General features: G+C 41.5%; 1 protein-coding gene across 9 annotated transcripts in view; it reads left to right on the forward strand.

Moving 5' to 3' along the window:
- Positions 1 to 37: 37 nt before the first annotated feature.
- Positions 38 to 24264, forward strand: part of LOC307177345 (uncharacterized protein) — a 1102996-nt gene continuing 1078769 nt past the window's right edge. For all 9 annotated transcript variants that reach the window (XR_013825026.1, XR_013825027.1, XR_013825028.1 and 6 more), the window contains exons 1-2: positions 38 to 203; positions 21321 to 21421. Coding sequence is in view for 3 of the 9 variants with exons in the window: in XM_079904470.1 (XP_079760596.1) it covers positions 21413 to 21421 (9 nt within the window). In the remaining 6 variants the exon portion in view is untranslated. The remainder of the gene's footprint in view (positions 204 to 21320; positions 21422 to 24264) is intronic.

Genomic DNA, 24264 nt, shown 5'->3' on the forward strand with positions numbered 1-24264 from the left:
GCGGGCCTGCTCCAGATCCCGTCCGGGAGCAGCGTCTCTGCGCACGGCCTGCTGTTGCTGCCTCCATCTTGAGGTGGGAAGTTGTGCAGCCGCTTTGCACTAGAAACTCTGGTCTGAAGGTGCTGGGTTTGAGGCCTATGCCCGCTGCACCGTTTGAGCCAGTGAAGCTAGACTAAGTGCAGAAGAAAAGAAAAGAGAAAAAGGTTAGACTTTGTTGTATTACCCATATTCTATTTTTATTTCCTGGGAATTGTTAATGGGCTTTGCGGTGACAGCTTTTCCTCTTTGCTCCTTCTCTTTTGTGTGGAGGAGGGGTCTGGGTCTGGTGAAGGGACAGCTGTTGAGGTGGAGGGAATCTGCATTATGCCTGCCTCGAACCATTTTTTATCCGTCCATCCTCTATGCAAGTTTCCTGTGAAAGACCTATCCTTTGCTCATTCACTCACTTATTCATTCAACAAACATGTATTCAGCACATGCTTAGAGTGGAATAAGGCCAAACCCCGTCTTGAAAAGGTATGTTTGGGACTTCCCTGGCGGCCCAGTGGTTAGGACTCCGTGCTTCCAATGCAGGGGGCCCCGGTTCGATCCCTGGTCGGGGAACTAAGATCCCACATGCAGCAAGGCGCGACCAAAAAATAAAATAAAAATAAAATACAGTAGCAGTAGTAAAATAATTAAGAAAAATAAGAGGTATGCGCCTCTAAGTATCACCTCCCCATCTCTCAAGGCCCTGCCGAGCTTCTGAGAGAGCGCTTCTTTGAGAACGGATGAACAAGGCACAGACCATCCTAAGCGAGCTCTCCCTTTGCATCTCCACTCCTCCTGAGCTAGAGCTCGTCACAGGCCCCCTCTGAAACCCTGGGGGCCGAAAAACTTGACCGAGGTGGAGGGTGTGAATTCTGAAAATAACAGTAAAAACAGCTGTGTGGCGGTAGCTCATTGAGGTTCGCAGACAGCTTTCACATGCTTTAGCTGAACGAGAGGTAACTTGGGGGTTTGTCAGGCGTGAGCTCAAAGGCATGATCCCTCCCTGCTGGCTCTTGAGGTTACTGCTGGGGAGGAAGATGCCCAAGGCAGGCCCCCTGACGCCTCGGCAGCGCGACCATGCTTGAGGGGCACTGGGCAGATGGCGCGTTTCACCAGAAAGTTAGCCACTGCTCCCGATTGTACCGTCTGGGCCCCGCGCCCCCAAATGATCAGATCCCAGAAGGACAGCGTCGAAATCTCGTTCACCTGGCTCAGTCTTTCTAGTCAGCTGCTCCCCTAGCGTGGTCATCTATTCACAAAACAAAAAAGTGACGAAAACCTAAGTTAAAAAAAATCGGAGGAGGATGATTTTAGAGATCCAGTCTGGTTTCAGGATTTGGGGTTGTTGGTGTTTCGGTGGGTGTTTTCTTGGACCCCCAATAAGCATTAAAACAAAACAAAACACCCAAACTCGACTGGTTCTCAAGTTTTCACCCTGTGCCATTTCTTACCATACGTCATGGAATCCACAATTATAGGACCCAGAACCGAGTTAATCTTTTTAGGGACAAATTGTGGCACATTCTGTTTTCGAGGGCTGTTTCAAGTCTAAATATCTTTGTCAGTGATTTATGATCTTCCCTGATTGTTTATTTAGTTTCCTTCGTCTTGAAAAAAAAAGGGCACCTTTTAGGGTCAGCCCTCAGAGAACAGCAGCTGGACATCTCTCCAGTGTCAGCCCAGCCTCCGGCTTCTGCTGCTACCCAGGCGTAAGGACCAGGACTATGACGTGTCTCCAGGCATTTGGTCACCGTCAGGAGATGCTACTCCCTCCATTACAGCTAGGGTTCTTCGAGTTGTGGTGGGGAGGGAATCAGCAAACCTGGCTGATTCAAATGCAGTTCCGTTCTTCACTTTCAAGCATTTTGGGTTTGAGAAAACCCCAAACACTTTGAGCCCCTGGCACTTTTTCCATTAATTTTTTTAAACTGATGTGTATGTCAAGGGAAATTTAATATGTAGGTTTCTGATTCATTTACACTTAACTCATCAAAATATTGTTCTGTAAGAGGCATTCGGTGTCCAAGAAATCTTAAGAGCCTTTTTATAAGCTTTTAGACTTCTTTTAAACGTTAGGAAACAGAAGTTGCAGTCTCCCCAAAGTAAACAGGAGTGAATCCCTGGTGGGGGGGAGGGAAGGGGAGAGGGGGAAAGGGGGGTGGAGGGTAGGCGCCAATACACGCTGACCTCCACCCCCTGAGACACCAACACGGAGCCCAGGATTCTCCAGTCCCCTCCTGGTGCTCAAGGTCTCACCCACAATAAGGGAATCAGGGGAACAATGGGTGGTTCTACCTTTTTGAATTCTGAAGGCAAAGACAAGCTCTTTTAGGCGCCCTGCTGCTGGCAGAGAAATCTCCCAAGTGTTCAGAGAAGAAGGATATAGACTCCAAATTTTTACTTCCAGGCAAGACCCTTTTTTTTTCCCTTCAAAGAAAGTGTTCATAATGTGTCCTTTCATTTATAATTTTATGAAGGTCTCAATTGAACATGTAAAGAAAGTGGAAAAATTCTAAGTTGCCATGGATGTTTGGCATTTTTCCCACTCTTCTAAAATCTACTTTCTCCCCCAAGCAAAATGGTTTCAGAGACTCTGGTAAAAGGGGGAGGAGGACAGCAAGGGAAGCTTTCTGGAATCGGGAGTCTTCATGAGGTACATTGGTACTTTAATTGTTTGAGTGTTTTCACCCTGTTTCACTGGGCTTCCTGTGTTACAAGGAGACTCTCTTGCATTTCATAATGCCTGTAACTTCTGCAGACAGCACTCAACGTGTTTTATCTCCTTTTACCGATTAATCCGCAAAGTAGTAGATGTCACAGAATCTAGCATCTCTTGTTTAGGTCTGTTGTGCATTGTTTTCATGTTTCTAAAAAGAGGAAGAAACTGAATGAAATGAATGAAATGAAATCATCCGTGATAAAAAATTTCGTTCTGTTTTTGGATTTTTAAAAAAATCCTTATAGACGAGCAAATACAGAAAGCATTCATGTTCAGAAAAAGAGCCAAGGAAAAATGTTAGACAACACTTCTCAGGTTTATCGAGTATATTATTTATTAAGTGGAGGCTTTTTAACTTGGTCTGAGTTTCAAGTTATTAGCAATATCTGTTTTCCTCCTGCCTTGTTTAAATAGATTCGAGTCTTCTAAAAACTGGTATTTTACTCAGATTGAAATGTACTTTCTACTATTATCTTACATGATTTCAGGTGCAGAGACCAAGATCTTTTACACACTGTAGAAGTTGGTGATAAAGGAGCAGGTCAAGAAATAAAGAGAAGCTGGAGGCTAAGGCAGGCAAGACCCTTGTCACAGAAGTACAGGGGGAATGTGTTTTGTGAATTCAGTGCCTTACCCGTGGGTCCAAAGCCAATATAGATTCTGGGTGCTCATCCTTTGCAAGGACTTTTCCAACAGAGTTTCTTGAGACACACTTTTTGTAACCTGGTCAAATGTTGCTCTACTACCAGCCTATTGGATAAGGAATGCCTGGCACTTCTGTGTTGCCTGGTATAGATGTGGAGATCTTTGAGTAAGCGGATTTAGAAATTCTTCCAGGAGTTCCAAAAGGAAGATGAAAAACATCCTTCTGAAAAACAGGGTAGACTTATGGGTACTTTAAGATACTCATCTTTCAGTTATTATTTAAATGTCTCCTTTTTTTTGAGTAAATTTCAAATAGCATTATTATCATATTCCCAACTATATTATAGTTTACGTCACTGTTAAATTCTTTGTATTCTTTTAATTTTTCTCCTTTTGATAAAAAACTAATAAGACTTATATCTTTATAACTGCTTTTGCTTTCTTTTAGAACTCTTTTTGAACGTTTAATTTTACAGCATTCCCTAAATCGTAGGTGTAGGGTGTGCTTCTTACTATCCTGAAATATCGGTGTTATGATTTCCAGTATTGCTTTTGTGCTACTTGAATTATCAGTTGGCAAAGGAAATCCTTGTCCAAAGGCTACCTTTATTTTCAGCAAGTTTTTAAATTTTTTCTTTCTTGAATTGAAGTTCCTATAAAAGAACAACTGATGTGAATACAGTGGACATGTATTGAATAGTTTCTTTCTGTTAGGTTTACTATCATTCCATTTAACTGTGGCAACTGCCCCATTCCATAACAGAAAATGTGGCTTAAAGAAGTCACTTGATGCAGATTTTTTTTTTTTTTTGGCTGTACCTTGCAGCATGGCACGTGGGATCTTTGTTCCCTGACTAGGGATCGAACCCATGCCCCCCTGCAGTGGAAGCATGGATTCTTAACCACTGGACCACCAGGTAATTCCTCTGATGCAGATATTGATTAGGTAAACCAATACAGATGCTTTGGTGCCAAGTTACTTGAGAATGTTGTCTGGACAATCTCCTTGTGGTGATGTTTGGGTTAATGACCCAGCATCAGAACAGGGCCTTTTGAATTGAGAACATGTGACAGAGCTGGTTACATTTTCTTTGACATAATATTTTTTTTAAGTTCATAGGAATAATTCTTATACCCAGAAGCATATTTGCTCATCTGAGTTGTATCGGTATATTTCTAGTTTTTATTTGTTCATTGATCGACTCAGTTAATGAATACTGACTAATGGCTGGATAAGGCTAGAAACAGATATAGAAAGATTATACACCCAAATACCTGGCTTTGGGTGTATAACCTAGTAGGGGAAATACAGAGAGAATTAATTAGAAAGCCATGTCAGAAGGTCTGATGCTGGTACTTTGCAAAACACTTAGCTTTATCTGATGACTTCCAACTTGGCCATGATATCCTATTTAGGAAACTGGTATCCTATTTTACTAAGGGGACAGAAGCACCTTCATAACATGTACAAACACTTCCTAGAATTAACCTCTTTTCTGCTCTGTAAACTTCACCTCGGGTAGGTCTTTGGATTTGCCACGAAACATCAGATTAGCCCGATTCAAACTATGATTCCTAACTCTGGAAATATGCGTGTGATGCCGAAAGCTATGCTTGATTTTTGGTTCCCTTATGGCTCTTAGTCACCAGGAAAGGAGAGAGTCAATTTCCAGTTTATATCTAATTGTAAAAGCTTTATTTGAACATTAAATAAATACTTTTCATTCCATTTAGATCTGCAATCCTAAACCTTTCTTGTAACAATGGCAGAAGCCCCTTCCCCAAATTGCCTTTTTCTTTATGGACCATTAAACCAGCAGAAAACACTAATTAAATGATCATTAGTTTGAAGACAAATAATTATACTTAGATTTACATGTTGCCTTTTATGTTAAAAGAACTGCTTAGGCATCAACTAATTAATCTACAAATGAAGAGTACTTCCAGCATTACTCTGTAATTAGACAATCTCAGGGGGCCACCAGAGGATTGCCAAGGGGGAGTTAAACAGTTTTGCAGGCCTCTGTGGCATTTGTTTTTTTCATTGCTCAGGTAAAATGGCCAGACCTAAATTCAGTTGCCAACTCATTATTCTCATTTACAAATAAATTATTTTTTTAAAACACCAAAGTTACATAACTGATGAGGACCTGGAAATAAAAACAAATGAATAACGAAAAATATTGCCTTGAATCTGAACTGTTTGGGTTATTTTTTAAAAATTTTATTCTCCCATGAACAGTGAACTTAAGTGAATCTGTTTCATGATATGTGGTAGACTGTACTTACTCTCTTTTCTTTATTAGCATACTCTTTTGCAAAAGCTGTTGCACTGTGTGTGTGTGTGTGTGTGTGTGTGTGTATGGTTAGGTGGTAGAGAATTAATACTTTTTTGAGGCCTTGGTTTTCTGAGTGTTAAGGTTTTGAGATAAGACAGCTCCTAAATATATATTGAGAAACGGACAGAATTTTGCAAGTGGTTTTGGGAAGCAAATGCTTGTGACCATAAAATTATTATTATTTTTTGTTTATTGATTAGATATTGGAAATCTCTTTGGTGTAATGATGGATATAATAAAGTGAAATAGGTCTTTATAAACTCATGACCAAATTGTAACAAAATGAGGATCATTGATAGTAACAAAAGATAGTCCTGTGTTCTCATCTGTATGTGGGGTTAGGTGGTATGTGATATTAAAATGTTCAGTTTCTGTGACCAAATGGCTACGAACTCTCCCTGAAATACAATCAGTCATCTCAGCTTCAAGAAATAGAGGGATGTAACAGTCAGTGAATTCAGTTCAAGTTTCTGGATTTGGTTGGTTTCGAATGAGCTTGTGTTGAATGCTAACCTTTCTCCAATTCAGTAACTAGCTTGTATATGAAAATGAAACGTTTGGGGGAAAGCTTTCCCCATTAATTTTGGGACTTGTAGCTCAGCACTTACTTGTATTAACTTCTTTTCCCTCCCCCTTCACTTGCAGTAAATTAAAATGATGATCTGCTTTTAAATTACAGTTTGGTAAGTCGGTGTCTTTGGGAGTAGCAGCTTAGTTTTCTCACTATGAACATGCAGTTTCCAACCTGTCAAGACAAGCATAGATTTACCATGCCACACAGGCATTCTGATACGAAATTTGGAAAGTTGGGATTGTTAGAAGAACTAGAAAGCGTAGATTGCACTCAGTTTGGACAAAGATAAACAGAAAACATGCTTTTTTTTATGAAATCAGAGATTAAATGAGTTGATGGCCTCAGGCCTAGACATTCACATAAGCCAGAGTGGAAAATTATAGACTAAAATACATCTGATATCAAAGAGAATGACTCTCTCCAAAAGCCCTCACTTTTTATTGGAACCAAGGATTTTTTTTTTAATAAGCTCAGCAACTCCCAGGATTTTAAAAAGAAAAATAAAATCCTCAAAACAGCATGGCTTTTATCCAACACTTCTGTGATTTTTCAAATGACCAGATTTGAAACTTTAATCCCCTCACACCTAGGGATTTTTTATGTGTGTTTTAATTTGTGAGGCATGTCCACAGACAAAATGACTCATGAAGAACAGAATCAGCCTAATCTCCCAACTGGCCCTCTTCCTCCATCAAATGAAGAAAGTCAACTTGGCTTTGGGATTTTAGAGTGTCCCCAAGTAGCCTTTAAATGTATGCAGTGTTCATCTTACATCTATGATCACTGGTTTCTTTTGAAACGTACTTCAGCTCTCGCTTAAGTAAATCCATTCGTGGACAATTATTTGGGAAATTGGAAAATCCTTTTCCATGTGGAACCTTTCTTCCTGGGCCTCCTCCTAACTTGAGATGATGACTGTTTTGGTTCACACAACCCATGGATCCCACTCCGTGAGCTTGTTTTATAGTCAGTGAAATGTAACCTTGAAATACACTTGGAAAGTGTGTAGGAGCTAAGATAATGCCTTTTGAGGGTTACTGGTGGCCTCTGAAATTATAATTCACAGAAAGTCACTGCTGGCTAAGACCTCCCTTGAAGGGAGAAGTAGAAGGGGAAATAGATGGATTCTATCATATACTGAAGGGGAAATAGATGGATTCTATCATATATTTTTCTCTTAAGGAATCAAGTCTTGATTCTATTGGAGTTGGTAACGCTAATGTCACTGTTCTTTTTCCTCAGAGATAGAATGGCACTGGTTAAGAAACAAAAGTCTGTTAATTAACATTTCAGATTGTGTCCCAGATCACTTGGAAGTCTAACAACAATAGAAAGGAAAAGAACAACATCAACAATAGAGAAACACAGTCTTGGAGAATACTAACCCTTTTCTAATAAAGGGAGCAACAGCTCGTTTTGTTCCTTTGCTGATGTGCTACAACTTTGCCCTACAGGAAGAGGCTTTTTCTAACTAGTATCTTATAATGGTTTAAAAATCCCAACTGGACTGGCTATCTGTGTGACCTTGGGACTCCTCAAGCTTCCATTCTTTCACCTGCAGAATGGGATGGATAGAGTACTTGCCTTGTATTTGGGGATCAGCGGTCCTGCCTTGCATAGGCTTCTCTCAGTTTTAGTTCTGAAAACCCCAGGTTTTAGGTAAGTCCTCAGTTCTGCACAAACCAGTACAGTTGGTCACCCTATTCATGAGAAACAAATGAGAAGATGTGTGCAACATATATGGCATGGTACGTGGCACACAAAATATTTATTTTAGCCAATGGATTGGAAGGGATCAAACTTTATCTTTTTTTTTCTTTTCCCCTCCCATATATTTTGGATGTGCTTTTGTAAAACAAGAGGGAAATACGATTTCCCATAACCAGCTGTCAGATTTGGTCAGTCTTCCTGGGGACCATGAGGGACTTGTGTCATCTCTTTCTGAGGATGTTCCAGGAGGGAACGTGGGGTATAGAGGAGTTAGGTACTGAACAGCGCTACGAATAGGGCGTTTTGTTGTCTTTGTTTCCTCTGTCCATCATGATGGGGATTTCATCTCGGCTCAGGTCTTGTTCCCATGGACATTTTCAGCCCTAATCCTCTTGGGTCCCCAGATTTTCAACTTTATACCTTTCCTCATAATCACAACAGCCACCATATATTCAACCCTTACTATGTCACAAATGATCTTTAAGCCCTTTTACACATATTAACTCATTAAACCTAACAGCAACTCAAGAAGTAGCAACTGTTGTTTCCCCCCCATTTCACAGGTGAAGACACACTAACACAGAGAGATGGAGAAACTAGCCTGGGGTTTAAGAGTTAGCTGGGTGGAGCTGAGATGCAAATCAAGGTGGACTGTCCTCCTTCAGTCCTTCTCTCCCCACTTGTAAAATGGGCTAATAGTAACTGCTCACCTAACTTGCAGGGCTGTTGACAGAATCCGATGATTTTGTACATGTTGAAAACACGTCAGTTTCCAAATATTAGATACATGTGCCCTCATTATTCTTTCATCACTTTTATTTGCTCACTTGTGCTGCACACTCTGAAACTGCAAACATTTCGAGCGGTAACAGGACTACCCTAAGTAGGTCCCCTCTGTAATCAAGGACACAAAGCCTTATTTCCTTGGAGTCATCCCCTTGGGGATGAAATTTAGAGCAAAGAACTGTCCCAACTCCTCAGGTCTGTGATGCCTCCGCCTCTACCCCCCTTTTCAATAGCACCGTTGCTATGAGACTCAAAACACAAAACGAGGTCCCTGGCATCACTGTTGCGCAGGACAAAAGTGGACCGTGCAGCTTTGAAGATGGGAAACAGATGATAAAGTTTAGGTGAAGATTGAATTACCATTATGCAGCCTCTAACTGCAAACTAATTAGAATTCAGGCCAGTTTCTAAGAAGCCGACCAAACAACGACGTCCTTAGAACACAAAATAAAAGGAGCACGACACTGGAGCTTGGGTTTGCTTTGGATTAGAACGCTCAGCAGGGGCGGTGTGGTGCACACAGTGCAGAATATTCACTCTTCCCCCATCTCTGTTTAGCACGCGCACACACCACACTCACTCTGATTAATGAAGGCTGTGTATGCACAGTGACATCAGCATTGGAGCCGCTGAATATTGGGAATCTCACCCAATATTGGCTAGTTTATTTTCAGGTGTGGACAGGATGATCATTAAAAACAGAGCCAGATTTTGTGTCCTACCTAAACTTGGCACCTCTGCTGCCCTGCCCCTGGCAGCATCTGCAGAGCCTGCCTTTTCCTTGTTGGGCATGCAAACCTTTCACTCATCAGAGGCCCAGAGTACTTTGGAAGCTTTGGATGTGTCGGTATCAGTCAACTAATGGAAGCCATGTGTTTGCAGAATGGAAAAAACCTGGCATCTTAAGGATGCAGACATGTCTTGCTATAAATGGGTCTAAAGCAGAGACTTTTTGAGTCCTTTTCTTAGTAGATTGTCGGCCACCCTGCTGATTAACTATTGATAATGCTATTGCGGATAACCCCACTCCGAAACAGGAAGGGCCCTTTCTCCAAGGGCAAGGGAAGCAGCTGAGATTTATTGAGTACACAGTAGATCCTATGCAATTTATTACTATAATGATGATCACAGAGATTACATCCACTGCTATGTACTTAGTGCTTATACCCGCTAAGAGCTCTAGCCTGACTGATTTCTTTAATCCTGAACCTAGGTGGGGAAGTAGGTATTGTCATCCTCCTTTTATGGAAACACTTCCTCAGGAGAATCAGGTAACATTTCTGCTGATGGAGAGGAGCTGGGGCGAGTCACTACCATTTGTATACTTTCCTCATGGCACAGCAAATTGGAAAGACGGAAATTACGATGCTAATTTTATAGCTAAGAAAGCTGAGATTTAGGGAGTTTGAGCAAATTTTCCAAGGACGTGTGGCTGGTAAATGACAGTGGGGGAGTCTCAGCACAGTATTGAAAATAGTCCAGTTAGTCTGCTGTGCTTTACCACAGGGCGGAGTTTCTGTGATGAGAAGGATTAGATTTCCTGATAGATGAGGCACATGCTTCATGCACCCCTGTAACAGCATAAACATAAAAAGAGGGATGCATTTTTGAAAGAATTTGGTTATTTCATGGAAATGCCAAATTATCCAAGCAGTCATTAAGGAAAGAAAGCTTTTGGACTTACAGTTATTTTACATTTTTGTACCTTCAGTGAAAAAAACCAATGTCAGAATCTCAGTGGCTGAAAATAACAAAGGCATGTTATTTATTTGTATGACATAGTCGCTGCGGGTCGGCCTGCAGGGCCGGGGTGGGGGATGGCTCTGGACCACTTTGTCTTCACTCAGGGAAGAGGCCTGGAGGGCCTGCCACCTGCTGGAGCAGCCTGGCTGCAGTGGTACAGGGCAGGCAGCATGGGCTTCTGTTCATCTTCCACCTGAAGGCCTTTCTCCTATGCTCGTATGCCATGGGCCAAAGCAGATCTCACGGCATACCTGACTTCAAGGATGTAAGGATCGGCAGTTCCACCATGTGCAGTGCAAGGAGGAAACCCAGTGTCCTGGGGAACAAACAGCCTGGCAATCACAATTTTATAGACAGACAGACAGGTAGATGGACAGAGGGATATGGAGGACAGTAATCTTTTCAGTGCTTGGGGGCCCCAGATGTCTTAGTCCTTCCCAGAAGGGAAGGAGGAAAGGCTGGTAGCCCCTCCCTCTATTTGGATACATACAAATAGTAAGATTCCACAACCCCCATTTCTCTTCCAGACACTGATTCCCACTTCTCCTTTTCTTGCTTTTTTTTAATCAATTGTTTTTGTTGTTGAAGTATGGTTGATTTACAATGTTGTGTTAATTTCTGCTGTACAGCAAAGTGATTCAGTTATATGTGTATACGTTCTTTTCATACTCTTCCATAATGGTTTGTCTCAGGATATTGAATTTAGTTCCCTGTGCTCTACAGTAGGACCTTGTTGTTTGTCCAGCCTGAATATATATTAGAGCCCACATCTGCTGACCCCAGCCTCCCGTCCGCCCTACTTCTCCTTTTCTGCCTCCCTCTCAGTCCCAACTGATGAGGGCCTGTCTTCTCTCTGGAGGAGCTGGGCTGACGACTTCGTCCACGGATGGTCTCCAGGCTGCTTTCTTGGGCAGCTTTGTAAGCAGCATTGGCATCTGTATTGTCTTCATTGCAGAGTGAAGCTGAGCGGCCTTGCTTATGGCTGCAAGCAAGGGCTGGTACTTTGCAGGGAGATTACCCTGGCTCTTGGCTTCCCTTTTTCTCCTCCCTTTCCCAGCCCTTCCTGTTGACCATCTCTTTTCATATTAGCATCTGAGTCCTGGAGAGTGAGATGAAGGTGACCACCCTGGGGGCCAAGGGGTTCTAAGACATCCAGTTAAAAGGGCAAGTGGACCTTGGGATTCATCTGTGGGTTTCATTCTTTTCCCCTCGCCTGGGACATCCCCCTTCCCTTCAGATGTATAATTGTAAGAAACAAAATGCCTTCCCAAGGAGCAGCAGCCCCCCAAGTCCCCCCAACACAGTTACCCCACAGTGCAGTCTAGCTCCCAGGCTCTAAGGCCCCTCCCTTTGTTCCATTTCACTGGCTCTTACAGCTTCATCCTTTTTGGAGATGAAAGGCTGTGTCTGAAAGGTCAGTTCTGATGAGCCTGGACCCTTTAATTAAAGTCACCTGAATTGCTCACTTCTTTATTGCAGTCATCTGAAGGCCTGGTTTAGCTCTGACATAGCTCCCAAAGGAATAACCCTGACATTTCTTCAAAAATTGGTTGCAAACTGAGCTGTTTTCAAAAGTGAGGTCTCATTTAAAAAATACTTCCTTCTTTTTCTTTTGTGGTTCATTAGCATCTTCTAAAACAATTTTTTTTTCTCTCTTTCTATTGGAAACTAGAAGTATTTCACCCTGGCTTGCCAAATGATTTCTATCTCAGTAGAAAAAGAACTTGCTATTTCCTGAAAATCTACCACCACTACCCTCCCCCCTTTTTTTTTAATACGTTTTGTACTGGGAATCTAAGTAACTTGATAACGAGTTAATGAAAACAAATTAATTCTGTCTGCATTTAAGAGAGAGACAGCTTGGCCTCACAAAGTTAGTTATCTTATTTGCTCTCTGGACTTGGCACTTTCTGGGTGTAACACTGTTAGAAAGCCTAGGTATTTAGGGGAAATAAACAAGGTTATACTATTTTCCCACTGGAGTAAGGTGATTATGTATGTGTAAATTATTCAGATAATTTCGGGGGGTGGGTGGGAGAAATTTCATTCCAACACATCTGGCTAATGGCATCTCAATTATCATTGTGACCCTCTGTTATGTGAACAATTTGCATTAAATCCTGGGATACAGAATAGGAATTTTAAGAAGCGTTTGTGTGACAGCTGCACAAACAGTATTTTAATCATCCTAGGTCTCCTTCTGGAATGGGAGTGTATAGCCTTTGGAGAGGTGTCCTGCGCTCGCTCCCTCCTCCCCTTCCTAAGTCCTCGTGCACCCACGCCACACCCCTTCTGGATGTGGAGGGGGACTTGCACTTTGAGTAAATGTGTGTCTTTCAAATCTGGCAGCTTTCTATAATCTCTCACTTTAGGAGCGACATTTTTCAGAGTCACTGAAAAATGTCGCTCATAAAGTGACATAGAAAGGACGTAGTATAGGGCACAAGAGGTTACACTTTTATTTCCAGGCGTGTCAATTCCCGTAGCTGTGTGTCTCTGAGACGGGAAGAGTGGTGGTAACGTGTTGGAGATAATTACTGGGTCGTGTATGATGGGGGGTGAGGGCTGGAGGTCTAAGCCTGCCAAGGACATTGCTTGAGGGTGTGCTCTTACTCCTGCTTTCCAAAGACTGTCAGATCATAACAGAGAGAGGACCAGAGGGTAATAAATGGTGGCATCCCTGTAGCCTTATGTGGCTTGCGCTGGACAAAAATAAATATCAAGACACCCTTCTTTCCCCTCCTCTTCTCCCTCCATGAGCAGCTCTTTCTAAACTGATAGAGAGTGAATGACGTTCAAAATTGGAGAGTGTAGGGGGAAGTCTGAATCCACTCGCCTTTATCCATGTACCTTCTCTCTGTTCCTTATAAAAATCTCCCATGAGGCTATACTTTTTTCTTCATCAGTTTAAGGATTTATCTTAAGCTCAGCCACAGATTTAAGGCTCTCATAGACCGAGATGCAGTTCTTAGGCTAAAGCTTAAATATTTACAGAAATGCCTAAAGTGGACATTTCACATCCATTTTATTTCAAGGACGTTTCCAGATCATTTTGCTTCTTTAGGGATCTCATTCCAAGAAGTCAGGGGAGGGACATTCCACTTGTTTATGATCTCAGCCAAGATGTTGTATAAACCTTTCCACCCGCCTCTTTTTAGGGGTCCCTCCATGTGCTGGATAGCTTTTAGCCAGGAGATCCATAAGCAGCTCCAGCCGAAACCCCCTGAATTTTCCTCCAGCTCTGGACGTTTTGATGAGGTGACTTGGAGTAGGGGTGGATCTGTGGTCGGGTTCTGAAACCCAGCAGACGGGAGCAGTCGTTTGCCTCAGGATCCTGGGGTTTGAGGTGTTTGGCTGTTGGTTGAGAATGACAGAGAGGGAGAAACCCAGTAGAGCAAAGGGAGGATGCTAGCAATGCCAGTGGAATTAAGAGAGGTGGGGAAGGGGGTAAGGACTGACAACCTCTGAATAAGACTCCCTTCAAATAACTGGGCGTTTGCATCTTGAGTTTCTGGATTCCATTCTCAACGAGCATGCTGAGTCATTCCATTTTCTTCCTAGGGCTTTTCAGTTTGCCTTCCAGGATTACAAATTGATATTATCTGCTAAGGCAAACTCAGGCTTGTTAGTAACAGGGCTATTTAGTGTTGCGAGTGGTCATGAGATCTTGGGGGAAGTGCAATAGTGAATTATTGAAGCATCAGTTTAGGTAATCTAAACCAAATCCTCCTCGTCCCAAGCATCTGGATACTTCGGTAATTTTTTCTGAGTTATCAATGAGTCAGGCAACCAGCATTGCATTTTGATGATGTGACTTGAGCTGCAAATGATCCAGGTAAATGCCTGTATCCCCTTTACATGTACTAACACAACATACTTTCTTGTGCCCTATTAAATGTGTTCTTTTTAAATTTCAGCCAGTTTTCATAATAAGTAGGGAATCAGGGAAATGATATGGGAAACCTAGGGTAAGACATTAGAGGACGTGAACTCAGGTTTCTGACCAGCTGTATGATTGTAGTAAAGCCTTTTAACTTCTCTGAGAGTCAGAGATCTTCAGTGGGAAACGCACTGGCTCTGCTATGACCAAATATGTAGGAAAACCAACGGGAGGCACCACTAATTTCTATTACCTACATGTCACGCTTGCATAGTGCTTCTTTTTGCCAACATTGTAAGAGTTAACCACACTCTAGGCAGGATATTGAGGTGAGGAGCTATAGTTCCTTTTTTTTTAAATGGAAGTTGATTTACAATATTGTGTTAGTTTCAGTAGCGTTTCTTAAAAGCAGTTGTCAATACAGGTAGACTTAGAGATGGGACTTAGGAGTGCTCTATCTACAATTATCTTTCTCTCCCCCCAACACTTATTCCCTTCCCAGGCTACTCTGGAGCGCAGTTGAGATTTATTCATTTGGATGAATAAAGTTTCCTATCAGGGGTCTTTTGTGATTGCCTGTATGAGTTTTTCCATTCCTGCCATAACAGATTACCATAACCTCGGTGGTTTAAGGCAGCACAAATTGATTATCCCATAGTTTCTATAGGTCAGAAGTCCAACATGGGCCTCACCAGGCTAAAATCAAGGCATTGGCAGGGCAGCGTCAAGACAAGTCAAAATTCAAGTTTTGACCTCCCCTTTGGCCTCCTTTCTTGGGCCTCCTTCTTCCACTGTATCCTTTCTGTTGGACTGGTCTGCCTTCCTTGTCCTAAAGGGCTCAGGTGATTACATTGGGCCCATGTGGATAATTCAGTCTATTCTCCCTCCATTAAGGTCAGCTGATTAGTAACCTTAACTTTCTCTTCAAAGTCACTTCACAATGGTACCTAGATTAGTATTTGAGTGAGTGGTCGAGGTATAGAAACCACGGGGGAGAAGAGAAAGCATCTTTAGAATTTCTGCCTAAGAAATTGCCCTGTGTGGTGACAGAAAGCTATTACCAGTCATCAGCATCTCTATGGAAGTAGCCTAATGGGTGGCTTTCCAGTGTCACTACCAGCTAAGGGGCGTAGAGTACTTTTTGTTATTTCCGTGCTAAATGGATATTATGCAGGAGGTTACTTCAGTATTAGAGATCAAGGATTGGAATTTTTTTGGCAGAGAGCATATGAGAGCCGTGGGGATCTAAGCTCAGTGGTACAGTCAGAGAAAGGCTCACCTGTTGGAAAAAGAAATAAAATGAGAGAGATCACCAAGGGGGAAAATAATTTACTTAACGCTACTCTGGTATGTTTGAGGTTGAGAGGTACCTACTGACTTATAAATAATATCATATCATAGAAATACACACTACCCTCATTTGAAGTATTACTTGGAAAATAAATTTTAAAAATTTGAGTATTTGAGAATATATTTGAGGAAAAATTTGAAGAGATTTTGCATGAGCTGGGTGTGGAAGAAATCCTTCCTGTTTTTATCTTCCTTAGATTTTTAAATTGAGCCCAATTGCCCCTTAAGTCTAGCCACACTAAATATGTTCTTTATAGTACTATAAATAGTTTTAGAGGCATAGACACATAATGTTTAAACGTAATATGTTGTTTCAAAATATCTTCAAAAGATAAGAATTCATTGCCTTCTTTGGTGAGATAATATATACTACATATGTATTTCTATTTGTTTATATATAGAGATATGGATTAGTATAGATAGATAAGGGTAAATGTAGAAATTGATACACAATATGCTATGTTATCATTAAATAGCCATAAACGCAAGACTTTGCATTCTCGAACAGAAGCAAATGGAATATTGCATAAGGAAAAAAGGAGTACTACAGGTTCTGTTTTCACCCAGATTCCATTATTACATGACTTTCTTTTTTTAATCCTTCTTGGAGTAGATGTAGATCTCATCCAAATATCCAAACAGAATCATTCCCCAATTGCAAGTCCTTTCCAGGGCAATGGGAAATGTATTCCTTTTACATGTTCATTTTGTGGTCATCAGGGTTTCCTGTCCATGGTCTTTCTTTGAATTCCCTTTGGGCTAAGTTTGGCCCGTGTTTGCAGGAGTGGCTGAAAGACAGCCTTGCTTTTGATAAAGGCATATCATTTCATCAGGTCCCACACATTCACAGAGTCTGACTTACCCGTGGTACCTGGGGTTTTCAAATCATACATTAATCCAGGTCAACTTGACCATTGTCCGGTGTTCAGTCCTTGACTGGAAGTAACAGGGCTGAGGAAGAAACGAAATCGTATCCTGTCAATAAGCGCTGAAAATATTTGGTGTGGCAAAGCTCTGTGTTTTCTTTCTTATGAAAAGCTGATTAATATTCAGTGGTTGAAGGTTAATACCCCATTCATTTTATTCACTTTACATCCTGCACACAGCAGTGACTGTTCCAATTTCAACTCCTAATTCATACAAATCTGGTTCCAATCACGAGATTAGTAACTTACTGCCTAAGCAGAAACAAATCACACAATTGCTAAGCTTATCTTTCTACCCATGCACAGACACATACGTGAGCTTGAAATGGACTCATTCACGGACAGATGCAAATGCATCAAGACCAGCAAAGTCCAATCGATGTGGTTATATCTAGGAAGTTTTATTTGCTTACGCAAGCATGTGATAGGGATAGATGAAACTGACACCAAGATAGCATCGTCTAAATATATTCATATATGCAGAGGTCTTTAACCTGAATCAATAATTGTCTCTGTGAAGTTTTCTATATCACAGATATTCCTGTATTGAATCATACTTTAAAGATATTAGGGTGAGGCATCATTTAAAAACTCTCTATTCTGTGTCCTTCTGTAAAATATGGTATTACTTGGTACATTATCCACGACAACTTCGTCTTATTTTTCTGCAAATTCATTTTTATGTTTGAGAGGTTTTCGTGAAGTTGGACACACCACTTGTTTAAGAAGGGGAAATTGTAACAGGATGAACTTGAGAGTAATGATAATGAAGGTTTTTCTGATCATAGGAGTAAAGCTTCAAAACAGGTCACCAGAGAGGGAGGAGAATTTGCATTTCCTGAAGATCTTTTGAAATTGTATCTCATTTGTCTGGAAAGGATTAAGGACAGACTTGCAGGGGTCTGTTTTTAGGTTCCTTCCAGCTTCGTGAGCCTGTGACTTGGGAATATCTGTCTGTAGTCACTCTGTAGGAAAGATAAGTTTAGGTGGACATCTGCACTCAGGACAGGAAGGAGAAGAGGGGAGGACGTAACGTTTGCATTCTTCAGATGATGGCACGCACCAGTTGAGCAGCCATCGCAGTGATTGGTCATCCAGTGGTGGGGGTAACGGGGCTGCGTTTTCTTTTGTATTTATTTCCGCTCAGTATAACACGACAGTTACACTGCTGAAAGCTGATACAGTGGGAGTAAGAAGAACATCTTAGTATTCAATACCGTGGGTACTTTAGTTGGGGGCCTTGGTTTTGGTTTTGATTTTTTTACCAAAAGGATATTTCCCAAAGCCTTGGAGTGATGGGAATCAATGAAATCATATTCCAGCTTATTTGAAGGCCTAAAATCCATTTATCACCTAGAGTCCTACGAATCTATCCTTCTTCCCTTTGCTCTTTGACACTTATATTAGGGAAAAAGGCAAAAAACAGAGTTTGGGGCTGAAGAAACACTGCTACCACAAGCAAACAAACAATCCTGTCAGAATCGTGTCCCGTCCACGTATTAGGCCGAATGATCTTGGCCTCTTTAAACCTCTTAATCTAGGCTGAAGGTGAATTAACGCAGTTGATGAAGGTGGCAGTTGGCACACTGCAGGCCTTCAATGGTGGCAGTTAAATCATGGATTTGTTGTGACGACTGTATGATTTATGTTTGTGAAAATATCTGGAAGTCTGTACCTTGATAAACAAATTACGCATCATTTTTATTTCTTGGTGCAGTTATATTTCAGATGGTCTGGGTGTTTTTATCTGCCTGTGTCTGTCTGCTCACCAGCCAGACGGCAGCTCCAGTCAGCTGCCAGCTGTGTTGGCTTTGAATTGTAGGAAACACACCACCATGACTTCTCAGCTAAGTCTTTAACGTCTTCTAGCCTACTGCCGAAGGCCTGTGTTGGCAACAGTCTGAGGAACTGGAGAAGCTTCTATCAGCAAGAACTGCACTTCTAATAAAATTTATAGCATCCCTGTCAAAAATGCTTAAGAATATGAAGACCCAGATCTCAAATGAATACCCCTGAAAACTACATTTCATTTGTGGATGAAATTCACACTTATCTGGGGAAGAACTGGGAGTCTTAACTGGGACTTTCCTAGTCACTTTCTGACCTGCATCATCCTTGTAAATTGTGGTGAAATACACGTGACATAAAATTTACCATCTTAACCATTTTTAAGTGTATTGGGTTCCATGGCATTAAATACACTCACACTGTCGTGCAACCATCACCGCCATCCACCTCCAGAACTCTTATCATGTTGCAGAACTGCAGCCCCCTCTCCACTGAACAGTAACTCTCCATCCCGCCCCCCCCCCAAGCCCCTGGCAACCACCATTCCACCTTCTGCCTCTTTGAATTTGACTATAGTGAGATACGTCCTATGAGTGGAATCATACATGTTCGTCCTTTAGTGACTCGCTTATTTGTCTTAACATCACGTCCTCAAGGTTCATCCACGTGGTATGCGTCCTCCCTTTCTGCGTGAGGCGGGAGTGGTAGTGATGACCCTCGGAGACATTTGGGGGGGTACCAAGGACCCCACCAGTTTAGAGTCTCCATGACGTCACAGGGTACTGACAGGAATCCAGGGTGATAGCAACATTAGCCTCACGCCTGACTGGTGATGATAAACCACGATCAGCAGCTCCAGACTTTCCAGGGGTTCTGAAAAGAGTTCTAGGAGACGAGGACTCCAGGCAGAAGAGCACATGCCCTGCACAGTTTAGAGGTTATCCCGTGCGGACCTGGAGGTTGGTTGTGCCGGGATTTCTCCCTGCAGAGGGGGAGTTCCATTTAGTGCTTTCTTTTAATTTCTCAGATGCCATCAGGAGCGACTCTTTGGCTGGTGGAACTACTCCGTTCTCTTCCCTGCCTTCGGGTGACTGTACAAACTTACAGAAAAAGAAGAAAAGTTCCAGCTCCAACATAGCTTCACACAGGGTGTCTAGCCAAAATGCAAAGTTTTACCACAGCGCACAAGCAGACAGTGTTTTTCAAGTGCGGGAACAGAGTGAGGTGCCTTTCAGCACCTTTTCCAGCACTTCTTTAAAAGTGATTTAAATTGGAAGCAATAGCATCGAATGCTGAACATCTGACACTCAGACAAGACTTAATGAATCATACACTTTAACAACATCACTCCTCTCCAGCCACTTCACTTGGCGTCCGTGGTGGTTGTTTTTTTTCCCACAAAAACATTTGTTCTGCAGACCATTTGCTTGTTAGAGTATCCTGGGCAACTTCTTGGTTCATGGCAGGGAGAACTGGCCCAAGGGAGACTGCAAAGCCCAGTTACTCCTGCATTCAGTCTCTCTGGGTCTGAATTTCAGAGAAGAAAGACAACAGTGTTCCTTAGGAACCCGACTTAGAAGCACCGTTGGTCTCTCCCCAGTTCACAATCTCTTGCAAAAAATATAAGCTACACAATCAAATGTTGCTCTTAATCCCACAATATCCAGCATTGCCATTTGGCTGATTTGAATCAAAATAACAAAAAAGTGAATGATTTTGCAGGGAGGAAAATTCCAGTGCTGGGAAAAAGACCCATTCTGGATCGCTGCGTTAAAGGAAGTCGTTATCTTTGTTGTCATAAATTAAATGTCTCCCGGTGGCGTCTGGCAGTACAGCTCACAGCTTGTCTGGCAGTTGTTAAGGATGCCGGAAGAGTGGACAGAGGCTGCCCAGCTTCACCGAGGACCATGAGTTGGTGTCTCACCCACCTCTCAGATGGGTCACTGTCTGATGCAGCGCCATTGGCAGGGAGAGTGGTGGGGCTGTTCCCCCTCAGGCTGGAACGTATGCAAACAATTTCATCTTCCAATCCAATCCTTAATGTAAATGTTTAATATAAACCTGATGTTAACATGATGTACATGAATTTACTGACAGGCAGAGCTGGGATTTACGTCGTTCTGAAAATCAGATGTTCTTTGCATCAGGGGTTAGGAAACCTTTAAAGATGGCAAGGTTTTCCTTCTGAACGGCAGGCGCATCGCTAAAATGCACACACCCGGTGCACCATTGGGGAACCAGCTGCTCACAGATGCCAGATTCCAGTGTGTAATCATTTCTTTGCAGACTGTTCCATCAATGGGGAGTTAGGCTCTAACCCAGTGGCCACAGTAAACTAAAGTCTGTGGGCCAAAGTGGGCCCACTGTCTCTGTTTATCTTTAACAGCCTTAGTGGGATATAATGGATATACAGAAAATAGTACATATTTAATATAAAGTCATACTTCATTATATTGAGCTTTGCTTTCTTATGCTTCACAGATATTTCGTTTTTTAGAAATTGAAGATCTGTAGCAACCCTGTGTCAAGCAGGTCTGTTGGAGCCATTTTTCCAACAGCATTTGCTCACTTTGTGTCTCTGGGTCACATTTTGAAAATTCTCACAATATTGCAGACACTCCACCAGCAAAAAGATTACAGCTCCTCAGATGATGATTAGCATTTTTTAGCAATAAAGTATTTTTTATGAAGGTATGTGTATTGTTTTTATTGGTATAATGTTATCGTACACTTAATAGACTATAATATAGTGTCAACATCACTTTTATGTGCACTGGGAAACCAGAAAATTCGTGTGACTCACATTATTGTGGTATTTGCTTTATTGCAGTGGCCTGGAACCAAAGCAGCAATATCTTCGAGGTCTGCCTGTATACAATTTGATGAATTTGGACATATGCAAACACTCATGAGACCATCACCATGATCAAGGTGATAGATATATTCATCACTTCCAAAATTTTCCTTGTGTCACTTTGTTTTTTTGGTGGTGTTGCTGTTTTTGGTGTTTTTGTGTGTGTGTGTTTGTAGACTGGAGTAAGAACACCTAACATGAGTTCTGCCCTTTTAACAGATATTTAAGTCAAGTGGTTCAACTGATACAGAATTTTGGACATGCAAGATAAATATGTTCTAGAGCTCTGTTGTACAACAGAGAGTCTATAAGTAATAGTTTTGTACTTCCCATAGCCTGTTTTTCTGTATGGCCCACAAGCCCAGAATGATTTTTACATTTTTACATGGTTGAAAAGAAAAATAATATTTTATGACATGTGAAAATTATATAAAATTCAGATTCCAGTTGCCATGAATAAAGTTTTATTGGAACACAGCCATGCTTATTTTTTTATGTGCTGTCTATGGCTGCTTTTGTGATCCAGACCAATTATCAGCAGAGCTGAATAGTTATGATGGTGACATTATGGCCCATGGAGCCTAAAATATTTACTCTTTGGCTCTTCGCAGATAAAGCTTGCCATACCCTGCCCTAGAAAGTCCATAAGCAGTGATACTACTGGTTATAATGATAATGATAATGGTGGCTAGCAATTACTGATTGCTTCTTTACACCAGGTGCATGTATTATATATTACTGCTCTTTTAACATGTGGCATATGCAGTATCTTAATTTTCACTTAAAAATTATATTTGCTAAGTGTTTATGGGATTGTCACCCATGTGGACCCTACCTTTGTCTACTCGCTAGATTTGGGCTTTTTTACATGTTAATGATTATCTGGAAGGATTTTTTTTTTTAAAATCTTCCAAATTTTACCATATTCCTAGATGTTTGAAGCTTTATAAATTAGGTAAACATTTCACAAAACTGGTTGATCATCAGTATTATCAGGAAACCTTAAAAGTTGCCCTGGCTTAACGAAGCAGGATCTGGGGATGGAACTCAGAACTTCCGTTTGTTTGACTTTCATTTTTAAGTTCTACTGGTGATGCTAAGAATCAGCCTGATATGGGAACAGCTGCCCAAGATGATTATTTTATTTATACTTTTCAAAGGGATGCGTATTGTAGATACTACCTGACTTGGAACTCTTTGACAGTGAAATTGACTTCCCTATTTCTTTTACCTTCCAGCTCCCAAAGTTCCCCCATCTCCACCGTTGTTATGGGAACAGGACTTTGTACCTAGGGGATACCCAAACCTAGTTACTTGACTGACTAGATAGCACAGCTCCTGATAACATGTATTGACTTCCTTCTGCTCCTTAGGGAAGCAGAATTCTATTTTCCCTATGAAAATAGAATTGTACCCACAGAACACTGAATTCTCATGTGAAAATATTTAGAGCAGTCTGGGACTGGCCCAGTTTAGTGCAATCCTTTTGTCCCTATCCACATTTTCACAAAAGAGTTAGATTGACCTTAATTGGAACTGAAAATTTCCACCTGGCCTTATGTAACCTCCCAGAAAGATGAGGAGAAATTATCAGCAGATTTAATATCTGTGCTTTTATGTTGGTGTTCTAATTTTTTTCCTTCAAGCTTTTAGGATTAATTTCCCTAGTTTATAGGCTGAATGGAAATGTCCCAAGGTCCCTTTGGCTCCTCTGGATGAAATAATTAGCAGCACATGCTATCCAACACGCTTCTATACCTTGGCCCCTCATTAGTTTCAAATCTCAATTTAATTTCCAGGAGAAATAGTTCAGGGTTTCCTGAGACTTAGCAATCGAATCTGACCAACTGCAGGGGGTCTCATACTCAGACTGCTTTTTCCTGGTCCCCCGTCCACCTCTCACCCCACACCCCCCAACCAGATCTCTGTAAGATTCAGTTTTGCTGCCTCTGTGCTTGCAAATTGGACAGACCAGGAATTGTTTCCTGAAAACCAAATGCTTCTAGCTCTCTTCCTAACTGTTCCTGGAGTTTGATTTGAAAGCAGTAGCTCTCGGGAACAGGTTTTCTTAAGTCGATCTGTGGTAGATTGATGCAACCCTAGAATCAAGCGTCTGAGCTCTTAACTCAAAAAAAAAAAAAAAGGATGCTGATCTGTGCTGTTAGTTCATTTGATGGTAACTGTATATAAACACAAGTTTTGTCCCCATTGCAGGATCTCTCGTACTATTCCTCAAAACCTGAAGCCCACGGCTAGTTCTTTTTCGGTTTTAACTTTCATATGTGTGCTGTGGGTTTGACCAACATGCAGGGACATGACTGGTTGGATCTCGTCAGGGCGCTCTGAGTCCCATTTGCAGCACCAAGTCAAGTAGTAGTAGATTTTAAAGAAGATGCAGTGTTTGAAGACAAACTGCAGTGAAGTATCAGATTTTATTTTTTAATTTATTTTTTAAAATGAAGTGTAGTTGATGTATAATATATGTTACCGGTGTACAATGTAGTGATTCACAACTTTTAAAGGTTATACTCCATTTAGAGTTATTCTTGTACAACATGGAGAATATAGAAAATATTTTGTAATAATTATAAATGAAGTTCAGATCTTAAAGACTACTTTGGTACATTCAGGTATTATTCTTTTAGGACATGGGATGGGATGAAAAGGCATATTCTGTATATTCTATTACTCTGAATAAAAGTTCTCAAAGTACTTCCTTTGATGGTTCGTTGGCTTGGATGTTAGGTCAATTTAGGTTTTTTTTGTTTCGGTTAAAAAAATGTTTTTTAAATGTATTTATTTATTTTTGGCTGCGTTGGGTCTTCGTTGCTGCGTGCAGGCTTTCTCTAGTTGCGGCGAGCGGGGGCTACTCTTCGTCGCGGTGTGCAGGCTTCTCATTGCGGTGGCTTCTCTTGTGGAG

The sequence above is a fragment of the Stenella coeruleoalba genome, assembly GCF_951394435.1.
Source record: "Stenella coeruleoalba genome assembly, chromosome: 19".
In the NCBI taxonomy this organism is placed as follows: Eukaryota; Metazoa; Chordata; class Mammalia; order Artiodactyla; family Delphinidae; genus Stenella; species Stenella coeruleoalba.